This window comes from Urocitellus parryii, chromosome 5 (genome assembly GCF_045843805.1).
Source record: "Urocitellus parryii isolate mUroPar1 chromosome 5, mUroPar1.hap1, whole genome shotgun sequence".
Classification (NCBI taxonomy): domain Eukaryota; kingdom Metazoa; phylum Chordata; class Mammalia; order Rodentia; family Sciuridae; genus Urocitellus; species Urocitellus parryii.
This window is the reverse complement of record NC_135535.1, coordinates 53598310-53620831: the sequence shown is the minus strand read 5'-3', so window position 1 is coordinate 53620831 and position 22522 is coordinate 53598310. Positions and strand designations below refer to the sequence as shown.

Here is a 22522-nt window from a genome sequence, read left to right as displayed (position 1 = left end):
CTTTTTGAAATTGTTTCATTCTTAACATCACTGGTAGGTATTTTTCCTTCTTGAATAAGTTGGTTTTCAAAACTAGAAATTATTGAGAATATTATATTTGGAATATTGTAGGTACTCAAGCTAAATAATTTTTCTACTAAGATACACTTATGATGTTGTTCATTTACTCAGCAAATATTTCTTGAGGCCCTACTAAGCGTCTTTTTCACTCTGAGCACAAATTACAACATCATGAACAAAGCAGTTTCTATTTCCACAGAGTTTATAGTCTAGCAGGAGAGATAAGCATTAAATTAATCATAATTGCATTAGGCATCAAGAAGAGGAAACAATGGAATGCTGTAAGTGAATGACAAGAGCCCAGAAAACACCTAATTTATACTGGGCATCTTACTCAGCAGAAGTAACATTTGAGTTGGGCATAGTGGCACACACCTATAATGCCAGCAACTTGGAAGACTGAAACCGGAGACTTGCAAGTTCAAAGCCAGCCTGAACAACTTAGCAAGGCCCTATCTCAAAATAAAAAGTAAAAAGGGATGGGGAGGGCTGGGGTTGTGGCTCAGCGGTAGAGCGCTCACCTAGCACGTGCAAGGTGCTGGGTTTAATCCTCAGCACCACATAAAAAATAAATAAACAATATAAAGTTATTGTGTCCAACTACAACTGAAAAAAAAAAAAGGTGGGCTGGGGATATGGCTCAGTAGTTAAGTACCCCTGGGGTTCATTTGAGCTATGACCAAGAAATAGGTAAATTTGGCAGGTGAGAATTAAAAATGATATAAAAAATGCTCTAGGAAGGGCCAGTTTGAGTCACGTATAAAATGACAAAAGGAGAGTAGGACAAATTAAATTTGAAGATATAGGCCAAAGCCAGAGCATACAAGGAGAATTTAGATTTTAATGCATTATAAGGGTATTGAATATTTCAGGGTACCATTATCTTACCTAGGTTACTGCAGTTATCTTAGCTGGGTTGTTTGGGGGATTTTTGTTTTGTTTTACTTGCTTTTACCTTTAATTCCTGTAGTTTGTTCCTTAAAAGTACAGCCAGAGAGATCCTTTTCTGTTGTTATTGCTGACAACACTAAAAGCTAAAGCCTTAAAATAGTGGAAGGCCTTATATGATCTGGCCCCTGATGTATCTTATATTCTATTATTTTCCACCAAGCTTACTTCATTCTATCTTTACTAGCTTCTTCGACATGCCAAAAATATTCCTGCCCCAAGGTCTCTGATCTTGCAATTTCCTATACCTGTGATGGTATTTCTCTAAATATTTATTTATAGCTTTACTTTCTTATTTTTGTTAGATATTTATTAGCAGTCAGATTCTTCTCCATTCACCCTATCAAAAAAAAAAAAAAAAAGAAAAATGGGAACTGCCCTTTCCACATTCCATTCAGCACTCATCACCTACTGACATGCTTTACTTATATTTGTCTTTTTTCTTTCTGTCTCCCTCTACTCCCAACACACACACACACACACGTTCCATGGGTACAGGGATTTTGTGTTAGTTACTACTATAGCTTCATTACCTAGAATAACACTTGGCATTAAAAAAAAAAACTCAAATTAATGAAAGGTGAAGTTTCTAGTTTCCGTCTTATACGTCATGATGATGGATATGACCATTTAGCAAAATCAGGGTAGTGGGAAAGGAGACATGGTAGGAGGACTAGATTCAGGGTGGGGAGAAGATATGAATTGATTTTTGGCATGTCTGTTTTGTGTTGCCTATGAACCGTCTAAGTAGCTAGATCAGAAGTAGGTGAATATTCTTGTATGGAATATAGATCAGAGCCTAGGCTGGAAAAAAGAAATATGTTATTATAGGTGGTATTTGAAATCATGGAAATGAATGTATCTAAATGAGGAGGTCTGTGAAATAGAGGTTCTAGAACTAAGCTCTGTAATGCAACATTTGAACCGAGAGAAGACACTGAATGTTTAAGTAGGAGAAAAGAAAGATTATGGATGTCATTTCTAGATTCTGCAGTGACTTCCCATTATCTCCAAAATATGAGACCAGATCATCAGCTAAGAATTGAAAGGGGAAGATTGCTCAACAATATTGAGATCTCATTTGAGATTGGGAATATCAGTTTAAAATGATAGATTTATTCACTTAAGGTTTTCTCCAGCACTGTTTACTTGGTGCATAAAATAGACAACTGAGTTCATCTAGGGTTGGACAGAGAAAAGGGGAAAAGGATTGCTCTTAAATCAACTAATGTTCTTGTTTTATATATTTAGCTGACCCAACAAATATCCACTGAATCTCTACTATGTACCCAACATTGTTTTAGACAATGATAAAAAGAGAGTGGCCATGCTTTAGAAGTTCATAAACTAGTGAATGAAATAGACATAAAAACAAACAAGATATGATAGCATGAGTAGCAAAATGTTATGGAAGCAAAGAGAGCCATTCAGAAATAAGTGAGGCTTCACCAAAGTGATATTTGAATTGAGTTTTAATTTTATTTGGTGGAGTATGTAACTATCCATTATGACATATTTTATTCATCTGATCATTAAATAGCAGAGAATTACCAGAAATACAAACTATATCGTTATAGCTTATGTATGTTTCTACATATTTTTTTCACCATAGAAATCTATACATAAGAAATCTGTTTTATCAAAGTAAAAACATTATTCATACATTCAATAAATACATACTTGAATTTCCTACATGTTAACTGTTGATGCTTTTTCATGTATGCAAGCTGTAAAAAGAGGAGTACCTAAAATATTTTGAGCTATATGTAATGCTTATTCATAATGCTTCGATTACCAGGTTTGGTATATACCAGACAATACTGCCTCACTTGCATACTAGATTTGATATATAATTGATGCATTATGAATAATGCCTAGGGCTTTTTAAAGTATAATATGCTTTACCAGGAGAAATCAATTTTTTAAAAATAAATTTCTGACAAAAATATTACTAGTAATTAAGTTAAAAAAATACTTTGAGATTCCTCTTATGCTTAATAGCATACAGTATATTGGGTATTGCAAAAAAATTTCTGTTGCCACATTTATATCACTGTCTTTCTGGAAGTTCCATTACCTTCCCCAAAACTTGCTCCATTGTTGTTCATTATTTGTTCCTTTAAATTCGCATTTTTACTGCTCCTTTCAGCTTATATACATGTCTTTTTTAATAAATGAGGAGTGGTGCAAGGGGGATCCATGACCTTGTAAAGAATAGTCTGTGCTCTCTATCTGCTTTCTTATTTTTCTTCAATCCACATCTTATTTAAATCTATCAAGTGCCTAGCAGGATAGGTAAAAGCATGGATTTGAAATCAGATTGCTTGGATTCAAATCTTAGCTCTCTCATTTGCAAATTGTATGATATTGAATAAGAAACTTTCTAGTTTCTTCATCGGTAAAGTGAAAATTTAATTTTTTAAGAAGTGCTTGATGCATAGTAAACAGTATATAAATATCAACTCATGTTGTCACTGTGATATTATACCACTCCATAGAAATTTTGATAAGGTCACTCTTGACCTCCTTGTTTGCTAGGTTTTCTGTAGCCCCTTTACCTTTGAGAATTTGACGTCCATTTTTACACTGGCAAATCCTGAAGCTGTCCCACCCATAATTCTCCCTCCTCATTTTCCCTCCAGTATGGATCTTTTAAATGGACATTGATACAGATATAACCTACAAATAACTCAACATGTTTACTAAGACTAGTCCCAGTCCTCTTTATTTCTTATACTTACTCTTGTAACTACAATTGTCCACCCAGTAACCCACGTTAAAACATGAGATTTATCCAAAGTTCTTTTCACTCTTAAATAGCAGTTATATCCACTGTTTCCTCCAACAGGACATTATTCCAATATTCAGCATTTTTAAGGTGAACTATAAAAATATATGCCAAGTCATTCCTGTTGCATTATTTATCCTCTTCCAGCCCATTTAGTACACTGCTTCCAAATACATTGATTTGAAAAGAAAATATGATTATAATATGTTTAAAGTTTGTTTACCATCCCCTGAAGGATAAAATTCATACCAGATCCTGATTACTTTTTTATCCAAAATTACTTTCAATTCTTAGAACTCATTAAGTTTCAAAACTCTTTGCACATATTATTACCTCTTCCTTAGTTGTCTTTCCTATACTTCCCCCTTTTCTTCTATCCCTTCCTCCTAGACAAAATATCCATTACACAGAATCATGAAAGCAAAAGCTGTCTTTGGTTTTCTTTTATATCCCCTATATTTAGTATAATGCCTGATGTATATTAGGACATTGTTTCTCATGATTTGCCTGTGAATTTCACAGTGTTGATCAAATGAAATAACTATAGAAATTGAAAATTGTTAAAATTTTCTATAGCAATCTGATAGAGCAATTTTATAGCTATTAAATCTAATAATAAAAATCAGACTTGGCTTTTGTATATTGTTTTTCAGTTTTATTTTCCTAGTGGTTTGTACACAAAAGTACCAATCTTTGATTCAGTAATTAAAAAAAAATTAGTCCTTCCAACACAAATGTTTTGAGAAACACTAATTAGAAAAATTATTACCAGAAATGTTTGGAATTCAACCTGTACCAGATTTATGATATTTTTAGAGCTGCCTAAACTCCAAATGAACTCAATAATTTTTAAAAGCATTAAAGTATGTAATAAACAACTAAAAACTGAAACTTGTTGCAACTAAAAACTGAAAAAAAAAATACCAACATAGAAAGTCCAAGAAATCTGATAATACTTGGATTGGGTCACCATGTTAGTCATAATTTGACAGGTCATACCAGCACTGCAATAAAAATAGTTCCTTGAATAATTTTACAATGAATCATATGAGAAAATCTTTTTAGAACATATTTTATATACTTTCAGAGGCTTTTGAAATAATGATATTTTCTTAATAAATACTTGTTGAGTGATTAGGTAAATTTGAAGTTTTTAGATTATGAAAATAGACATCTTCATAGTTCATGCTATCACATGATGTTTAAATTTCTATTTCACTTGAGTTTAATTATTATCAATTATGGGCCTAGTGTAATGAAATGACAAATATATGGCTTGGTTATTTAGAGTGTAATAAGTCAGTAAAACTTAAAAAAATTCTGCTGCCCCTTATTATATGCCCTTGCAAGAAAATTAAAGATTAATAAATCATATAATTCTTAATATTCAGTTACTTGAAAATATTTTTATTGAATATTATCTGCAAGGGATTGAATATCAATATTACATACTTGTGTGTGCACGTGCGCATGTGTGTGTGCGTGTGACTGTATGTTTTTCCCCCTTAAAACTTCTATCTTGCCTGCCAAAAAGTTAATATTGGCATTTATTTCATTGTGAGCCTGTTTTGAATTATTAATGGGCTAAGAGATGGTTTCTAAAACATTAAAATTATTTATAAACTTTAGTTGTTATATATAGATGTAACTTAACATTGTTTCTTAATGTTATTATAGAAACATTTGGTTTTAGCATGCTTTCCATAAAGTGAATACCTTAACATAAAATCACTCATAGTCTGTTGCTAAAAAGTAAAAAAAAGTTTAAAAATCAGAATTGCTGTCATAGTCTAGTGGTCTAAAGCCTGATTTAAATACACCTCACCTGAAGCTTATAGCTTTGTTGGTATAATAATAATTTATAGCCAAAACTTTCAAATTTATCTTTATCACAAAGGATCTTCTATCCAATTTCTTTCAGCTTTCAATATGAAAATCAGTGATCTTTACATAATCATGACGTTTTTAACAGGGACATCTATAGTTACAGGATTACAAGGTAATCTTTTTGACAAACTTAGAATTAGTTTTCCTCAATCCTGTAGATGAGGGGGAAAGGATTGACATTTCTTTGCTGACCAACAAAGTGTATCCCATCATTTTTCGTGTTTCCCAGAACTTTGATAAAGAAGATATATCATAGAATTTGAAGGAAGAGGAAACAGTGGGACTTTTGTTTAATTTTATTCATGTTGTTAAACCTAGGGAATGAGTAATTAAATAAAAATGATAGAACAGCATCTAGAGTATGTAGTTCTTGATTTTTACCAGAGAAGAAAACACAGCAAAAGTTTTTAAAAATAGATAAAAGGAAAATTATATCCATCTTTTTAAAAAGCTCAAAGAATAGAAATGTAAATCAAGATAGAGCAATAATTTTGTTTACTCTCACAAAATATTTGGAGATCTTCAGAATTAATCTCAAATCTCATATGAGATTTGACTTTTCTAGAAAAAAATTAACAAAAATAAGATCATTAAATTACCAGAAAGCTTATTTTTTAATCTATTTGATGATGGCACAGGCCTATATTTCAGTTCCATTGTGAAATCTTACATCAGACTTTCTAGTATCATCTACTGTTTTGGTTTGGTTTGTTTTGGTTTGATTAGTTTTTTGAATTTTACAAAACTAATGCCAGTATCCCAATATTAATAGAATGCTTTTAAATTATGGCAGTACCTTTTTAGAATTCTGATACTGTTCTCATGACAAATTGGAAAACAACAGGCAAATTTAAAAATTCTTTATCCATCTATCCTTAAAATTCAGGGTGGAAAAACATATTTGAGGGTATTCTAAAATGACATTTACTGTTAATTACTTTAGGTTTTATTTTTTAAGTCATAAAAAATAAGAATGAATCCCTTATTTTAGATTGGGTTTTTATTTTTACGTTTGGTCAGTTTGAAGGTGTAGCTATTTTTTAAAGGGTTGTGAGTGGCATTACATTTTTATCAGTTACAGAATGAGTTGCACAACTCAAAAACTTTAGGTAATCAAAAATTAAGTTTGTTTTCTTTCCTGTTCTAGTTACCGGTTTACTAAATAGTGAGCATACATGATCACTTGAGAATTGGGCTTCTGGAGCACCTGAACAGAAAGGGAGTGGTTCATATTCAGCATTACAAAAGACAACTTTCTCTTTTTGAAGGGGATTACTTTGGCTATTTTCCAGGTACTGGGGAAATTCCAGTTCGTTACAAGTTATGGGATGGCTATTAATTATTCATTTCCTAAAATATGTTGATTACAGAGTTGAGATTTGGTTATATAGTAGGACTTTGTCTTCATCAGTTTAAAACAACAACAAAACCTACATTGAAGTTTATAGTGAAATACAAAATTGAGACTCTTACTTGTCACTTATATTTTTTTAGAAATATCAATCTTAGTGATCAGAACATATATAGTAAAAGACTAAGTCTTTTACTTTCAAAAAGTAAGAACAGTAAGATTTGTGCATGTGTATATGAAGAAAATGTGTAAGATGCTTTGCATCTTCAAAGCAATTAAACAATGAAAGAAAATTATATTTCCCATATATATTAAAGTTTTAGGATGTTGGGTTAAGGAAGGAAGTTTGTAACTAGATAGTTTTTATGAAGAATTAATACTTTATGAACAATTTGAATGTTTATTATTTTTTAACATAATTCTTCAGGGTTGCAGTGGATGAAGGTGTGTATACATTTGAACCATAACAGCAGAATGTCTTTTGATGAGACATCTGATTATTTAAGAGAATTCTTTTTAGAATTTTCATGTCTAGTTCCAGGGTGAAAATTTTAGGGAAAAGAAAAAAAAACTGTATTTCAAAATATATTTTTTTCACTTATCTTTTACTTATAGAGAGTTATAGTTTTATATATATATATACACACACACACATATATATATGGGGTATATACAGTAGTTATTTTCTTTCACTAGGGAAATCTCTCAGGAATTATTTGGACTATAGTTATTTTTGAACTTGTAGAATTTTGGTGTAGAGTTATAATGGGTCAATTTAGATGTCCTTTTTAGTCTGTTGTTTTCCCATTGCTTTCTTACTTGAGGAATGTTTCTTAGTCTCTCTACTGTACAAGTTTTCATTTACTCAAGACACTTTAATTGGGCTATATGTCAGGTACTGTGCTAAATTCTGAGGTGTAAATTTAAGACATGGACTCTGCCGTATAAGTAAGTTGAAGGTGGTATAGTTTTAGCCCTGATGATGGAATATTAGTTTTTGTTTGTTTGGTTGCTGGTTTTTTGGTTTTTGAGGTGCTGAGGAACTTGTAACTTTGAGCAGATGCTAAAGTAAATTTAAAGAATTTTAAGTGTGAATTTCTTACAGGGGAAGAAATTTCTAAGGAGAGGAATGAATACATGTGAAGGTGCAGTCTTAATACATTAAGCTAAGGCATATATCTTAAGATTCATAATTCAAATACAAGGATAATCTTAAACTTGAAATTTATAATGTGAAATACATATACAATATAAAATGCATGTAGAGAAGAACCCCATAGCCACTTCAAAGAATAGATATGTAGCAGTCGCTTTTCACTAAATGTTTAGCTTGTGCATACACCAACCATTCTTACCATTCTTCGTAGATCAACAGCCTTTCATTCATAGTAGCTTATTTCCTGAACCTTACCTCTAGTCATTCTATCACAAATGCTAAATTAGTAAATTCCAAAAGCCTACCATCTGCTAAACATGAAATTTCGTTTTTTAATCCCTAAATCTGCAAGTGCTCTTGCCAGTTTTGTACACAATAAACTTGCATTAAAAATACTTTACCTGGTTAATAGTACCTATTCATTAATAGAAATTTTTTACTTTTTAACTTTTGCATTGAGTTGGAATGTAGGTACAGAACCTTTTTATTCTTTCTGGTTAATGCTTTAATTGTAACATGCTGTTTGACAAAATGAGTTGAAATTTTAAGACCAACTCTAGGCACAAATAATGATAGAAACAAAATATGGCTTAAACATAAAAGCATTTTATGATCAGTCACATTGCTTGATAGGTAAAACTCATTTTATTAGAGTTAAAGTACAAGATTTAGTTCTCCCAAAGCACTGAGATTTTTGACATTCATCTTTGTCAGAGAGTTGACTTCAGTAAATTAACAAGAGACATAGCTCCAAATAACATGAGACTAGTAGACATGTTTAAAACTCGGAAGTATTTACAAACATAGCATACTTACAGTGTATCCACAAACTAAATCATACTGTTTATATATTTATTTTTTATGACATACTTATACATATTCTCAGTTTTTGTTAAGAACAATTGTGCTGTTAAGAAAGGGTGAGTTTTGTTATTTTACAGTCCAAGAAGCATTGAGAATAAGAGAGATATTCACATAGACACAACACATGTTAGATGCCTTTTATATCATTTAAAGTATCTTACAAACTAAAAGGAAAATGCCCTACAAACAAAGGACTTTTAAAATATGTGTCTTTAAGAAAGGAAATTGTTTTAGGACAGTCTCATCTAATAGAAAATGATGCTTGTATAGTAGAAAAGCTTAACTCTGATTATGGTTTTTATTATTGAACTGTATAGAAATTACTATTCTGTAAAGCACTGTTTTATGGCAGCCAGTCCAGTTGTACAGTTTTCTTGCAGTAGTCAAAGATTTTCATCTTTCCAAGATAGCTTACATAAAAAGGATTGAATAATGAGTTACATGAAGTATTACAAATCAAATTATATTATAAAAATATTTTAAGAAACTGACTTTCTTCTTCCAGAATGGTGGTACTGAATACTAGTAGAACATCACCCGGGGCATGTAAATATTTTAGTTGTTTGATCTTTTTTCCAATTATGTCTTGAAATTTGTACCAAAAATTATAATGAAACTTTTAATATTTTAATTTCATCTTATGCTATTTCAAGAATTTATTCCTCATTTAGTGGTATTTTCAAAATGAGGGAGGAAAGCCTAACATCACCTTAGTTTTTAAATAAATAATTATGTGTTAGTATGTATGTGTATATATATATATATATATTATATATATATATATATTTATACTGACTATTGAATTTCCATATTTATGTGTGTTTTTGCAAATTGTTAGAGAATTGTAGCTTGAGAGTTTCTTAAAACATTAAATTCCAGAAATAAGAGGCTTGTTTTGGCCCATTTAGGACTAAATAGCTAAAACATAGATACTAGTTATGGTATCTTCACAGGTAATTTGTATAATTACTTCTCATTAAAATTATTTTTGGGCTGGGGTTGTGGCTCCATGGTAGAGCACTCGCCTAGCACACGTGAGGCACTGGGTTCGATACTTAGCACCACATAAAAATAAAATACTGTATTGTGTCCACCTACAACTAAAAAATAAAAAATAATTTGTGTTTCTTAAATAGTGTGTTAACAGTGAATTATAATCTGTTTCAAACCAACATGTGTCACTGTGAAAATAAATGCTAGTCTAAAAAGTCCAAATACAGAAGTTCATTGCAAAACAGATCATAGATTAACTAAAGATCAAATAAAGAGTGGACGTTTTTAACGTGCATTGCCCTTCTTTTGGTTTCATATTCAAGAACTTGGAGATTCTTTTGAGATTACTCATTACAAGTAAATATATTTTTGCTGCATCTAGTAATATTTTATTTAAAAATAAATCATTGAGCAACTGAACCTAACATTGAAAGAAAAGAGTAAATCTGAGAAAATAAATGCATTAGTAAACATAGGCAAAAACATTTTTATTAAGCACATATTTACTATACACATTCTAAGGGCCAAGTGAAGTAGTGCTCAGTGCTAGAGGTGTAAATATAAAAGTTATTGTGGTACCTGCTTTCCTGGAGGCAGACCATTTGTCAGACCATTTTGTTTGTCTTTCCTTGTCAGATCATTTGACAAGACAGGCAAACTAAAAATTAAAGCTTTAGTTTATTATAAAATCAGTGCAGAAACATACAGGAAGAAACATGTATTATGAAGGCTTCCCAGACACAATATCAGAATCTTGATGGATTGGTAAACATTAAGTAAGGCAAAAAAAAAAGGTACATTTTCAGATAGCTAAAGTTGCAAACTTAGGATATTTAGAGGTCAAGGAACCACAAGTAAACTAAAATAAGGCTCAATAAAGTGGAACAGAAAAGATATTGGCGAAAGATTGAGGGTACATAGGTGGGCAACAGACCCATTTAAGGATTTGGTATTCTAATCTGAAAGCAAAGAAAAGCCATTAAACAATTTGTAGCAAGGAAGTAACTTGGTAAAAGATCATCCTTAGGCTGAGGTTGTAGCTCAGTGGTAGAGCACTTGCCTTGCACACGTTAGGTGCTGGGTTCCATCCTCAGCACCACATAAAAAAATAAACAAAATAAAGTTATTAAAACAAATCACCCTTGATGATATATGAAAGCTAAAATAACTTTTTATCTTTGTAAGATAAGGATATATGTGAATAATTAAGTAAAAATAACTCAGGAATTATTTATATTTACACAACTTGGTTCTTTGAGATATTTGGTAAAATGTAAATTATGTTGTATGATTGCATTAATAGATGATAGTGGAATATGTTATATTCTTATCATAACTCTGAGCTGATCAAATATAAAGACTTGAAAACTAATTGATAATTGTTGGAAATTGCTATTCAATCTCCCTTCACTTAATTGTCTTTTAACATTGATCCTATCTGTGCTATTTTGGTGATATAAGATGGCATTTATGCTCTTTATAGCTAGCTGTATTGTATTCTAGATTGCCTGGACCTCCCTCCCCCAAAATGTTTTACACTAAAAGTTTTATACTGAATTTGGGTTTATAATTAAAAGGATATATAATTAAAAAAGAAGAGAAAATTAAACTCCAGAGGAGTATGAGATAAGGAGAGGTGTTGAGATAAAAAAGAAATTAGAAAGGATAATATCCTTTCCCTTAGTTGCCTCCTACACTGTAGCCTACTTCTGTCTTCCTCTTGCTAATGTAAATAAAAATTTTTACACTGAAAGTGATATGTAAATGATCTTGAAAACTGTATAGCCCATCCTAGATATTTTTAACTGTATAAAAATCTGATAATACAAATTTCATGGCACTATAAGTAGTTCTCCCTTTTGCCTTGAGAATAGGGACTAGACTACTAATTTAGACAATATTATTTTTATTATATAGAAAATTCCTAAATAGATACTACGATTACTTGAGTAAACATAAATTGATTTATAATTGAAACCACAAAATTAAGCTCCATAATTTACTTGAAAGACCTGAGTATAAGTTGAATAAGTTTATTTTACAGTTTTAGCTCAAAAAGATAGTTATAATTCACAACATCTGAGTTATCAAAAAACCCAGCAGACTGAATCTTTCACCCTAAGTATATTTAATTTAATAGCAAGCACTCTTTGAAAAACTTTGAAAATAAAATGTTTTACGCTAAATGTTTTACATTGAATTTCCATTAATGTAAATCCAGGCTCTCATCAAACTGGGCCTTTACTATTTTACATGCAAGCAACTAGCTCCTTATGTAGCAGTTTGTCATTTGACTCCAAGACAAATATTTTCCCTGCAGCAGGGGAAAAAGGAAAAAACTAATTACCTATATGGCTGTATGTCTATAGCAGACACTGCATTTTTTAGGCATCTCATTAATTAAGTAGTAATATTTGTATTAAAATTAAATTATATGGTATCATCAGCTTAAAATTATTCCATCTTGAAATAAAATATTGTGGAAACTGTACTTTCATCTATTTTTAAAGAATATATTGTTTTATTTAGAATGGAAGAGAGTTGAAGAATTAAATTACTCATAGTTTTTATTTTGCCATAGAAGAAAACTGGATTGTATTAAAACAAGAACTGAAAAAAGTGAGAATACACTTACCCAGAGTCTACATAACTGAAATTTATTTTCTCAGTTTCAGCTAGTTTATACTATTCCTTATAAAGGTAGTTGGCCAGATGGAAGGCTTAAATTAAGGCTGCTCTTTAATGATAAGTAACTAATAGTGGAAGCAGTAAATTTAGTCATCCCTCAGTATCAATGGTAATTGGTACCAAAATCCATGAATGCTCAAGTCCTTGATATAAAATGATGTATTATTTTCGTATAACCCATGCACATCCTTTCATATGTCTTAAATTATCTCTAGATTACATAAATTCCTGATATAAATGCTGTGTAAATTTCTGCTATATTGTAATGTTTAGGAAATACTGAAAAGAAAATAGTCTCTATATTCATTGTAGACACAATTTTTTCCCCAAGTATTTTTCTATCTATGTTGGTTGAATCTACAGATAGTCAGCTAAACCTCTTTTTTAAGTTAATTTCTTGCTTGCACTCTTATCTTAGTTTTTCCTACTCAGGCTAATTTATAGGTTCCTGGGATGAGTAGACAATCCATAATTTCTACCAATCAAGTAAAAGAGGAAAGAAAACTGACCTTCTCTCCCAGTTAACAGGTAGTTTGCTGTGTTTAAAATTAATGCAGATTTCACAGCAACAAATATTAACATTTCATTTATTATAAATAATTGATTTGAAATTTGGGAAATGAATAGTTGAGTGCATCATTTCAGTGTTTATTTGAACAGTAACTTCTTAGTGCCAGAGACCATCTTATTTTTTTCTGATTGCTGTGGCAAACAATTTGTTTCCCTTTAATTTTAGCATGTTTTTAAAAAAGTGTGTGTATGATTACTTTTACTTGAAAATATATTTTATTCTTTGCAGTGTTTGAGCAACACACCTCCACTTACTGAGTATTTCCTCAATGATAAGTATCAAGAAGAACTGAATTTTGACAATCCCTTAGGAATGAGAGGCGAAATAGCTAAATCATATGCTGAACTGATCAAGCAAATGTGGTCTGGAAAGTTTAGCTACGTCACCCCAAGAGCATTTAAGGTTAGTATGATAAATACATTCTCAATAAGAGTGATATCAACCCCAAGAGGGTAAAAACTAGTTCCTAGATGAAAAATAGTAGCTATCACAATGATTTATAGCCCTTCAAAGGAATACAGTATGGATGGATGGATGGATGGTTGGATGGATGGATGGATAGATAGATCATCTGTGGTAAAAAATTTCAGACAGATGACAGAGTGGGTGATTAGTTTTCAGAAAGTCTAAAAAGGATTTAGGAGGGGGGAATAATTTTAAAAGACTGAGAAAAACACTGGTATGATAGAATTACTACAGAGAAATAGCAGTGAGCATTTATTTGCATAGTTATTTTAGAATACATCTCTGAAAAATCTACATGACTATTTCATATTATACAACCTTAAAAAAATAAATTTGAACATTAAAGTCTAAGAACTCAAGAGTATTTCAATAGTCATTGTGGGTTTGAAAAATTAAAGCTAGTCTGCAAAACAGTCACTAAATATGAATGTGCTTTCAATGTAATTCTTAAAGTCAAAGTTTATTCAAATTTGTGAATAGATTGCTTTTTAGAATCAATAAAATTACAAATGATTTTTCATTCAAACAAGAATTAAGTTAAAATTTGACTTTATGTGTTAAAAAGTTTTCCTAATTAATTGTAATAGGAGTAGGATGAGAAAGTATGTACTTTTGAAGAATAAGCAATTATAATAAGCCATAATTTTTACAATCAACTTAAATGGTATTCATGTAGGACATGTACTAAGTAACTGTATACTACTTCCTAAAAAATCATGTACCCCTACATTTGGACAGACTAGTCTAGACAAACCATCTCAACTCAACCCTCATTCCAAGTAGCTTTGTTTTGTTAGATTTTTTTTTTCCTCTTTAAATTTTATGTAAAAATGCAGGTTCTTGATATTTGACTTCTTTCATATTATGTTTTATTTATTATTTTTTATTTTTTTTTTAGTTTTCGGTGGACACAGTATCTTTATTTTATTTTTATGTGGTGCTGAGGATCAAACTCAGTGCCTCGTGCATGCTAGGCAAGGGCTTTACCACTGAGCCACAATACCAGCCCCTCATATTATGATTTATATTATTACATTTCTTTGTAGTCCAATCAAAAAATAGTATTACAAAATTGAAAATAAATATTTTTGTTATCTTTATGAGATTCTTCCTCTTTTTACACACAGAAACTAAAAGATTTAAAGTTTTTTCCCCAGTGGACCCAAAGCAATAAGTTACTAAAGTATTTTTTAAGTCTTCAGTGTTTCCCAATTTTTTGTACAATATTTTATTATATGTTCTCCTTGTTCTTTTCTCATGTCAACATTTCTCTATTTTAGAGAGTAGTTATTTTCAAAATTCTTTTAGATGTATGATTATCTATATGATAATAATAGCCAGAATAAAAACTTGTCTTTTATTGTCTGCCTGACAAACATTTACAGGAAGAGGCAATAGGAAAACCAAGAGCTAAAAGTGCGGAAAACTCCTTTGACAAATAGTGAAATGGCAATTAGTAACAAAGAAATATAGGACCCATAATGATCAATACACATTTTTGGGGGGTTTTGTTCGTTTTTCATCTATACATTTTTTTAAGGAGTCCATGTTCTGTTCTATTTTGGCCTAAATAAGCTTCATTGAGGACTGGGATTGAAGCTCAGGAGTAGAGTGCTTGCCTAGCATGGGTGAGGCACTGAATTCAATCCTCAGCACCACATTAAAAAAAAAAAAAGTGAATAAGATAAAGGTTAAATTCTAAAAAAAAATAAATAAGCAAGCTTCATTGAATGTAAACTGGAATGCAGAACAAGATATATGTTCCTATTTTGTATATATACATTTTCATTATTCACAATAGTTATATTCCTTAAATTTATTGCAAATACTGAATAACCATACTAAACTGTTGCTACTAGGGAAAATATAGGTTTTGATTCTATCAAACCTTCTAGTTGTAACATTTTCACCAACCAACCAGTGTGTCATTTTGTGTTATGTGTATTTTAGTTTAAAGACCCTTATTTACCATGTATGGTGGTGCATACCTGTAATTCCTATGGCTCATGAGGCTGAGGCAGGAGGATTGTGAATTCAAAGCCAGCCTCAGCAATTTAGGCCCTAAGCAATTCAGCAAGACCCTGTCTCTAAATAAAATATAAAAAGGACTAGGGATGTTCACCACTGGGTTCAATCACTGGTACTAAAAAGAAAAAATGGAAAAAAAAAACTTGTTTTAATATGTGTTGTTGATTCATTAACATTGAATTCATAGCCAATAACACTGTAACTTATGTCTGAAGGAAGCTTATCTGTTTTCTTCAAAAGGTACATCACAGCCTCCTTCTAGCCAACACTTCAGCACTATGTATGGGGGGCTCTTTAAACACTGAAATAACCAGAAGACAGCACAGAAGTGTGAAAAAAAAAATAGCACTAAATCAACTACAAAAAGACATTTGTTTATATAGTATGAGAGCTAAAATAAAAAGGGGAGAGGATCACTTTGTTCCCCAGCTGAGAATGTGCATGTTAGATGACTCAAATTTTTCACCTCTCTGAGGATATCCACAATGACTGCTAAAGTGTTTAAATTTTATTTGAGGGTTACAAATAAATTTTAGCAAGTAGGCAACTCATAGATATGGAGTCCATGAATAATAAGAATCAACTGTAGAATTTTAAAAGAATCCTGACTCTTGCTGAGTTCATGGTTTTGCTTTTCTCACAGACACAGGTAGGACGTTTTGCACCCCAGTTTTCTGGATATCAACAGCAAGACTGTCAAGAACTATTAGCTTTCCTATTAGATGGACTACATGAAGATTTGAATAGAATTAGGAAAAAACCATATATACAATTGAAAGATGCTGATGGAAGGCCTGATAAAGTAAGTTTCATGATATTATTGTCTGTATTGTTGCAATTCTATAATACCTCTATAATTTGATCTTATTTTCTTTATAGGTGGTTGCTGAAGAAGCCTGGGAAAACCATTTAAAAAGAAACGATTCTATCATAGTAGATATATTTCATGGCCTTTTCAAATCAACTTTGGTTTGTCCTGAATGTGCTAAGATTTCAGTAACATTTGATCCTTTTTGTTACTTGACACTTCCATTGCCCATGAAAAAAGAACGTACCTTGGAAGTTTATTTAGTTAGAATGGATCCACTTACCAAACCTATGCAGGTAAGGAGTGATTATTTTCTTTACATTTGTTACTTTTTATCAAATATTATAGTGTTGAGTACTATATAAAATTAGTTTTGAAGTGGGCCTGGTGGTGTGTGCAATTTAGGAAGCTGAGGCAAGAGGATTATAAGTTCAAGGTCAGCCTGGGCAACTTGGAAGACCCTGTCTCAAAATAAAGTTTTGAAAAGGACTGGGGATGTAGCTCAGTGGTAAAGCACTTGACTAACATGTGCAAGGCCTTGGATTTAATCTCTAGTACTATATGTAAATTAGTACTAGAGATTAGTGTTGAATCCTAAAGCACAGTTTAGTAATAATGTTTGTGTAGTGTACTATAAGCTTAACACTTTGGAAATTAGTATAATTTTTAGAATCTTGAAAGGATGAAGGATGTCATGTAAAAAGTATTCTCAAAGACTTTTTCTCATCAAAGAAAACAGACATTGTTTTACAGTGTTGAAGAATATTAGCTTACAAAAATGAGAAATGGAAATTTAGTTAGATTAAAACATTTGATTCAATAATGTTCTAATCTTTAATACTTTGTTTTATCACATATTGTTTATCCTATGCAAAATCACTGGTAGTAGGCATTAATGATCATGTTTGCTTGATTCCATAGTGTAGTGTTATAATTGGACTATTTTCTATTTTGTGAATGAAATCCTATATTTTCTCCCTTCTTTATCAGTACTTTTCTGAGACTTGACCCCTCCCATCCAAAGTATCTCCTTTCTTTTCCTACCTCCCCTAAATTCTGTTAACAGCACTTAGCAAATTTTATTTTGACCTTTATTTGCTCTTGTTTTTCTTCCCTAGACCATAAGTTATTTGAAGATAGGAGACTTATAAATCTTGTTTTCAATGCTTAATTTGTGTATGTTAGTGCAACAGTATACAAGCCGGGCATGGTGATACACACCTGTAATTCCAGCAACTCTAGGAGGCTGAGATAGGAAGACTAAAGTTCAAGGCCAGCTTTTTAGCAGTTTAGCAAGGCCCTGAACAACTTAGAAAAAAATTTTAAAGGCTAATAATGTAGCCCAGTGTTAAAGTACCCCTGAATTCAGTCCTCAGAACCCCTCCCCACCAAAAAAAGTATTCACAATGCTGTATTAGGCACAAATAGTATAAAGTTTTTGTTCACTAAACAAGGCAGATATGGTCCTACTTCAGAATATTGTTTTCTCTAAATCCTTAGAGTTTCAGCCAGATAGCTCAACTTTGGTGCCTAATAGTCACAAAATCTATATGAAAGTTATGCTCTGAACAAAATTATGATTTTACCACTCAGGCAGGAAAGTGAGTTTACTCTTAACAAGAGAAGGATATTTACAACATTCTGAAAAATAGTTATTTCATTCAAGGTAACTGAAGTCTAGTTGTAATAAATAATGCAATCCCATATAAATTTCACCTTTTTTTCTCTGCTTCTTTATGTTTCCTTCATGAACTAATCAAACCTAGTGGCTTTATGTCAGTATTTTGTCAAGTAGTGTTGAGAACTTACCCTTATCTATGAGCAGGATCAACAAAGACCTGCTTTTACTTTTTACACTTTTTTTTCTGTTCATACTTGATAATAATATATATTCTTTAGGTACTCGATTATTCATTTGTTTGTAAATGCAGAATTGTCTACATTATTTTCAGTTCTGTCAGTATTAAACTATACCCTTACCTCACTAGCTTGTAACTTTGCAAATACATGCCAATGGAGCAAAAGAATATGAAAAATTAGTAAAAATGTATTACAACAACAAAAAAAGTAGATGTTTTATTTATGTTCAGCACATTTGTTAAAGACAATACTCTTCCAGGCTAATATTATAAAATAATATGTATTATATAGTGACAGGTTACATTAAAGCTACACATTAGCCCTTAAGGTATATGGTGAATGTTCTTTTGTAATTTGGCTTTAAATCATTTTTTCAGCATTGTGAATTTCATTGAGTTACTTCTTTACTCACTTGGTGACCAAGAATATTAATTGTGAGAATTAGGTCCACAATCAACACAGGAATTGGATTTGGGTGTTGTTTATGTTCTTTTTTAGAGGGATGGGGGTGGTATTTTTGTTGTTGTTTTGTTGTTGTTTTTTCTTCTTAAACACAGCTTACGTACAAAGCGATATCCTCATTAACACTATGGTTTAATCAGCTGGCAAGGAAGTGGAATTAGCTAACATCCTGTTACTGAAGTTGATTTAGGTTATATTAGTAATCATATTGAGGATGTATTAAGTAAGTAGCAGCTGGAAATGAAGATATTATAGGCCAAGAAATTGGCATGTACAAGGCCTGAAGACAAAAGAAGTCATTGCCCTACTTCTAAAATTTATAAGTAGCTAAAAATACGGTAAACAGGAACTTTACCAATGAGTATCACAAAGACCTATCACAAAGATGTTTGATACCATGATAGGAAATTTGGACTTCTTCCTAAAGCTAGGAAAGCTTTTAAAGGTTTTTAATAAGTGAGTTGTGTAGTAGTTTTGGTAATGTTGGCAATAGGTTAAATAAAGGGGTGAAGACAAAAGCCAGAAAATGGGTTGAGAGTGAATGGGAGGTAAGGAAGTTATAATAGTCAGTGTAGATATGGTTAATAAAGTCATTTATAAAGCAGGGGAAATAAGGGAAAGCAGGGAAGGACTATTTTTATTTTTGTTTTGTTTTTTGAGATGTTTATTGTATTCCATTAACAGAGGATAGAATTCAGAGCATATAAACTAGGGTTCTCCCTTAATGGGAAGAAAAACACTTATCTTGTATTGCAAGAGACAGGAAAGAAAAAAAAAAAAAACCTATATGTCCTCAAGTAATTTTTTAAGGGAACTGGAAGTTACAGATTTTTACCACTTGGCAGCTTCCATTTTCTTAGTAAAATAGATGTTCTTCTGAAGGGGAGATACAGTGAAATAGGAGGCCTAAGTAATGGTGAATATTTTAAATAGTAATTGAGAGAAATGAGAAAAACAGCAAATAAGATTCAGAGAATTGTTTCTGGGCAGTGTTAAGGATCAGTTGAGACTGTGGATTTGAAGTTCACTGGCATCTGAAGTTGGGGAGTTTTCTGCAGCATATCTGAACTGCTTTGAGAAAGTTCAGCAAGAGTGGAACTGAGTAATAGAGGTTAAAGGTTTTATAATGGAATGATTGAATTGATGAAGAATATGGGGTCGGGATGGAAGTGCATGAAGACAGTAGGGAGAAAATCTGAGTGTCATAAGGACTAGAAATCTCTAAAGATAAGAATAGGTAAGAATATGTTTCCAGGTGAAGCAGGTAGTGGTATTAGACAATAACCTGCTAGAGTTTAAGGTATCAGAAGCAAAGCAGATTCAGGTGGCGACAAGGTCCAGGAAGTTGACTATACTTGAATGTAAGGATAGATCTTTGAATTGAGAAACTGAGGAAAAATAAGGGGTGGGATGAATCATCTATATGGACATTATCTCCTGGGGTAATGGCAAGATTGGAGGTAGACATTATAAGCCAAATGCTGAATACCAAATGAATATAAGAAAACAATTATGAGGTCAGTCTCATCTACTCAGTGTTTTTTTTCCCAGTATAATAAGTTCATTACAATTTTTTGTGTTTTTTAGTATAAAGTGGTTGTCCCCAAAATTGGAAATATACTAGATCTTTGCACAGCATTATCTACTTTGTCAGGAGTACCGGCAGATAAGGTAAGATATTTCTGGGATTGAAGAATTTAAATTGGTGTTTAGTTTCTCGGTGTTAAAAAACCAGCTTAATAGAAATTTATTTCCTTTTAGATGATAGTTACTGATATATACAATCATAGATTTCACAGAATATTCCCTATGGATGAAAACCTTAGTAGTATTATGGAACGGGATGATATTTATGTGTAAGTATGAAATTTATTGTGCAGAGTATTACTTGAAAATAATCAAAAGAAATAACAAGATTTTGAGAGTTTATGGTCCATTGTGTTCTTATAGGTTTGAAATTAACATCAATAGGACAGAAGATACAGAACATGTGATTATTCCTGTTTGCCTAAGAGAAAAATTTAGACACTCAAGTTATACCCACCATACTGGTTCTTCACTTTTTGGTCAACCTTTTCTTATGGCTGTCCCACGAAACAATACTGAAGATAAACTCTATAATCTTCTCCTTTTGAGAATGTGGTAAGTGCCAGACAATTCTACTTCAATAAAATAAGCATGGGAATGAAATACAAGTAAAAAAGTAAACATGCAAGGAACTACCAGAATGTAATTGAACATTATCTCAACTTTGTTTAGACAGGTAGCAATTTAAAAATCAAGATTACAGTCATCTACTTTCATGATCATGAAAAAAATGCATTACTGAGGTTATTTTAAACTCAGTATTATCAATAACTGTGATACATGTGTACACTCTGGAATCGTAGCAAATGGCAGAGTCTCATATCTTTATGCATACTACTAGCTCAAGAAACATACTTTGTCTTAAAAGAATAAATAGTCACAATGTATAGTCCATTCTTTACCTTCCTAAAAATCTTGATTTGAATTATATAAGGTAATCATAAACACCATTTGATCCTTTTTAATTTTTTTATAGTTGACATGTTCAGTATTATTTCTTGTATACCTAATTATTGTAGTTTCATAACTCATACATAAAGATCACATTATCCTCATTTTGATCACTAGTGCCACAAAAAATATTATTAAAAATGTTCACATCATATAAAAGCAAGCTTTCTTAGCAATAACATGTATATCATTTAAATGGGAATATAATACTTTAAAGTTGAGAAATTATTTGCCACAAACTTTAATGCATAAAAGACAGATATAACACTCTAGAAGTAAGAAACTATTCTTTTTATAAAGACAAATAAAACACAATTAATTCTACTTATGGAATTGTAAGCTTTGAGTTTTAATTTATTTTTAAATCTACCAAATAACCACTGTTATTGCATTGAAAAGCTCCATTTTATTGGTAGGGTGGAAAGTAGTTTTTAGATCTCTGTAGAATTGAACTTGTTTGATTTCTGATTTTATTAAGCCGATATGTCAAAATATCTACTGAAACTGAAGAAACTGAAGGTTCCCTGCATTGCTGTAAAGACCAAAATATTAATGGGAATGGCCCAAATGGCATACATGAAGAAGGTTCACCAAGTAAGACTTTCCTGTTAAATTATTAAAATGTTTCACTTGGTTTATTGCCTCAGAGAAAAAGTTTAAAAAATGGATATTAAGGAACCAAAAAACAAACCATCTGTAAATCTAGGTAAAATAATTATTTCAGAAATGTTAACACTGAATTTATTTAAAGATATCTAATATCTAAAACTAGGTGAAATGGAAACAGATGAACCAGATGATGAATCCAGCCAGGATCAAGAACTTCCCTCAGAGAATGAAAATAGTCAGTCAGAAGATTCAGTTGGAGGAGACAATGATTCTGAAAATGGATTATGTACTGAGGAAACTTGCAAAGGTCAACTCACGGGACACAAAAAACGATTGTTTACATTCCAGTTCAACAACTTAGGCAGTACTGATATCAACTACATCAAAGACGATACAAGGCATATAAGATTTGATGATAGGCAGCTTAGGCTAGATGGTAAGTATTT

At 31.4% G+C, this 22522-nt stretch overlaps 1 protein-coding gene across 8 annotated transcripts in view; it reads left to right on the top strand.

Moving 5' to 3' along the window:
* The window catches only part of Usp15 (ubiquitin specific peptidase 15), a 114182-nt gene that overhangs the window by 77840 nt on the left and 13820 nt on the right, over positions 1–22522 (top strand). For 3 of the 8 annotated variants that reach the window (XM_026392949.2, XM_026392948.2, XM_026392950.2), the window contains 8 exons: positions 13535–13708; positions 16443–16601; positions 16679–16903; positions 20517–20600; positions 20691–20785; positions 20880–21071; positions 21946–22061; positions 22240–22512. In XM_026392949.2, the coding sequence (XP_026248734.1) occupies positions 13535–13708; positions 16443–16601; positions 16679–16903; positions 20517–20600; positions 20691–20785; positions 20880–21071; positions 21946–22061; positions 22240–22512 (1318 nt within the window). Of the gene's footprint in view, positions 1–5717; positions 5796–6830; positions 6976–13534; positions 13709–16442; positions 16602–16678; positions 16904–20516; positions 20601–20690; positions 20786–20879; positions 21072–21945; positions 22062–22239; positions 22513–22522 lie in introns of those variants that run through there. The other 5 variants (XR_003301159.2, XR_013343670.1, XR_013343671.1 and 2 more) reach the window with 3 other exon arrangements.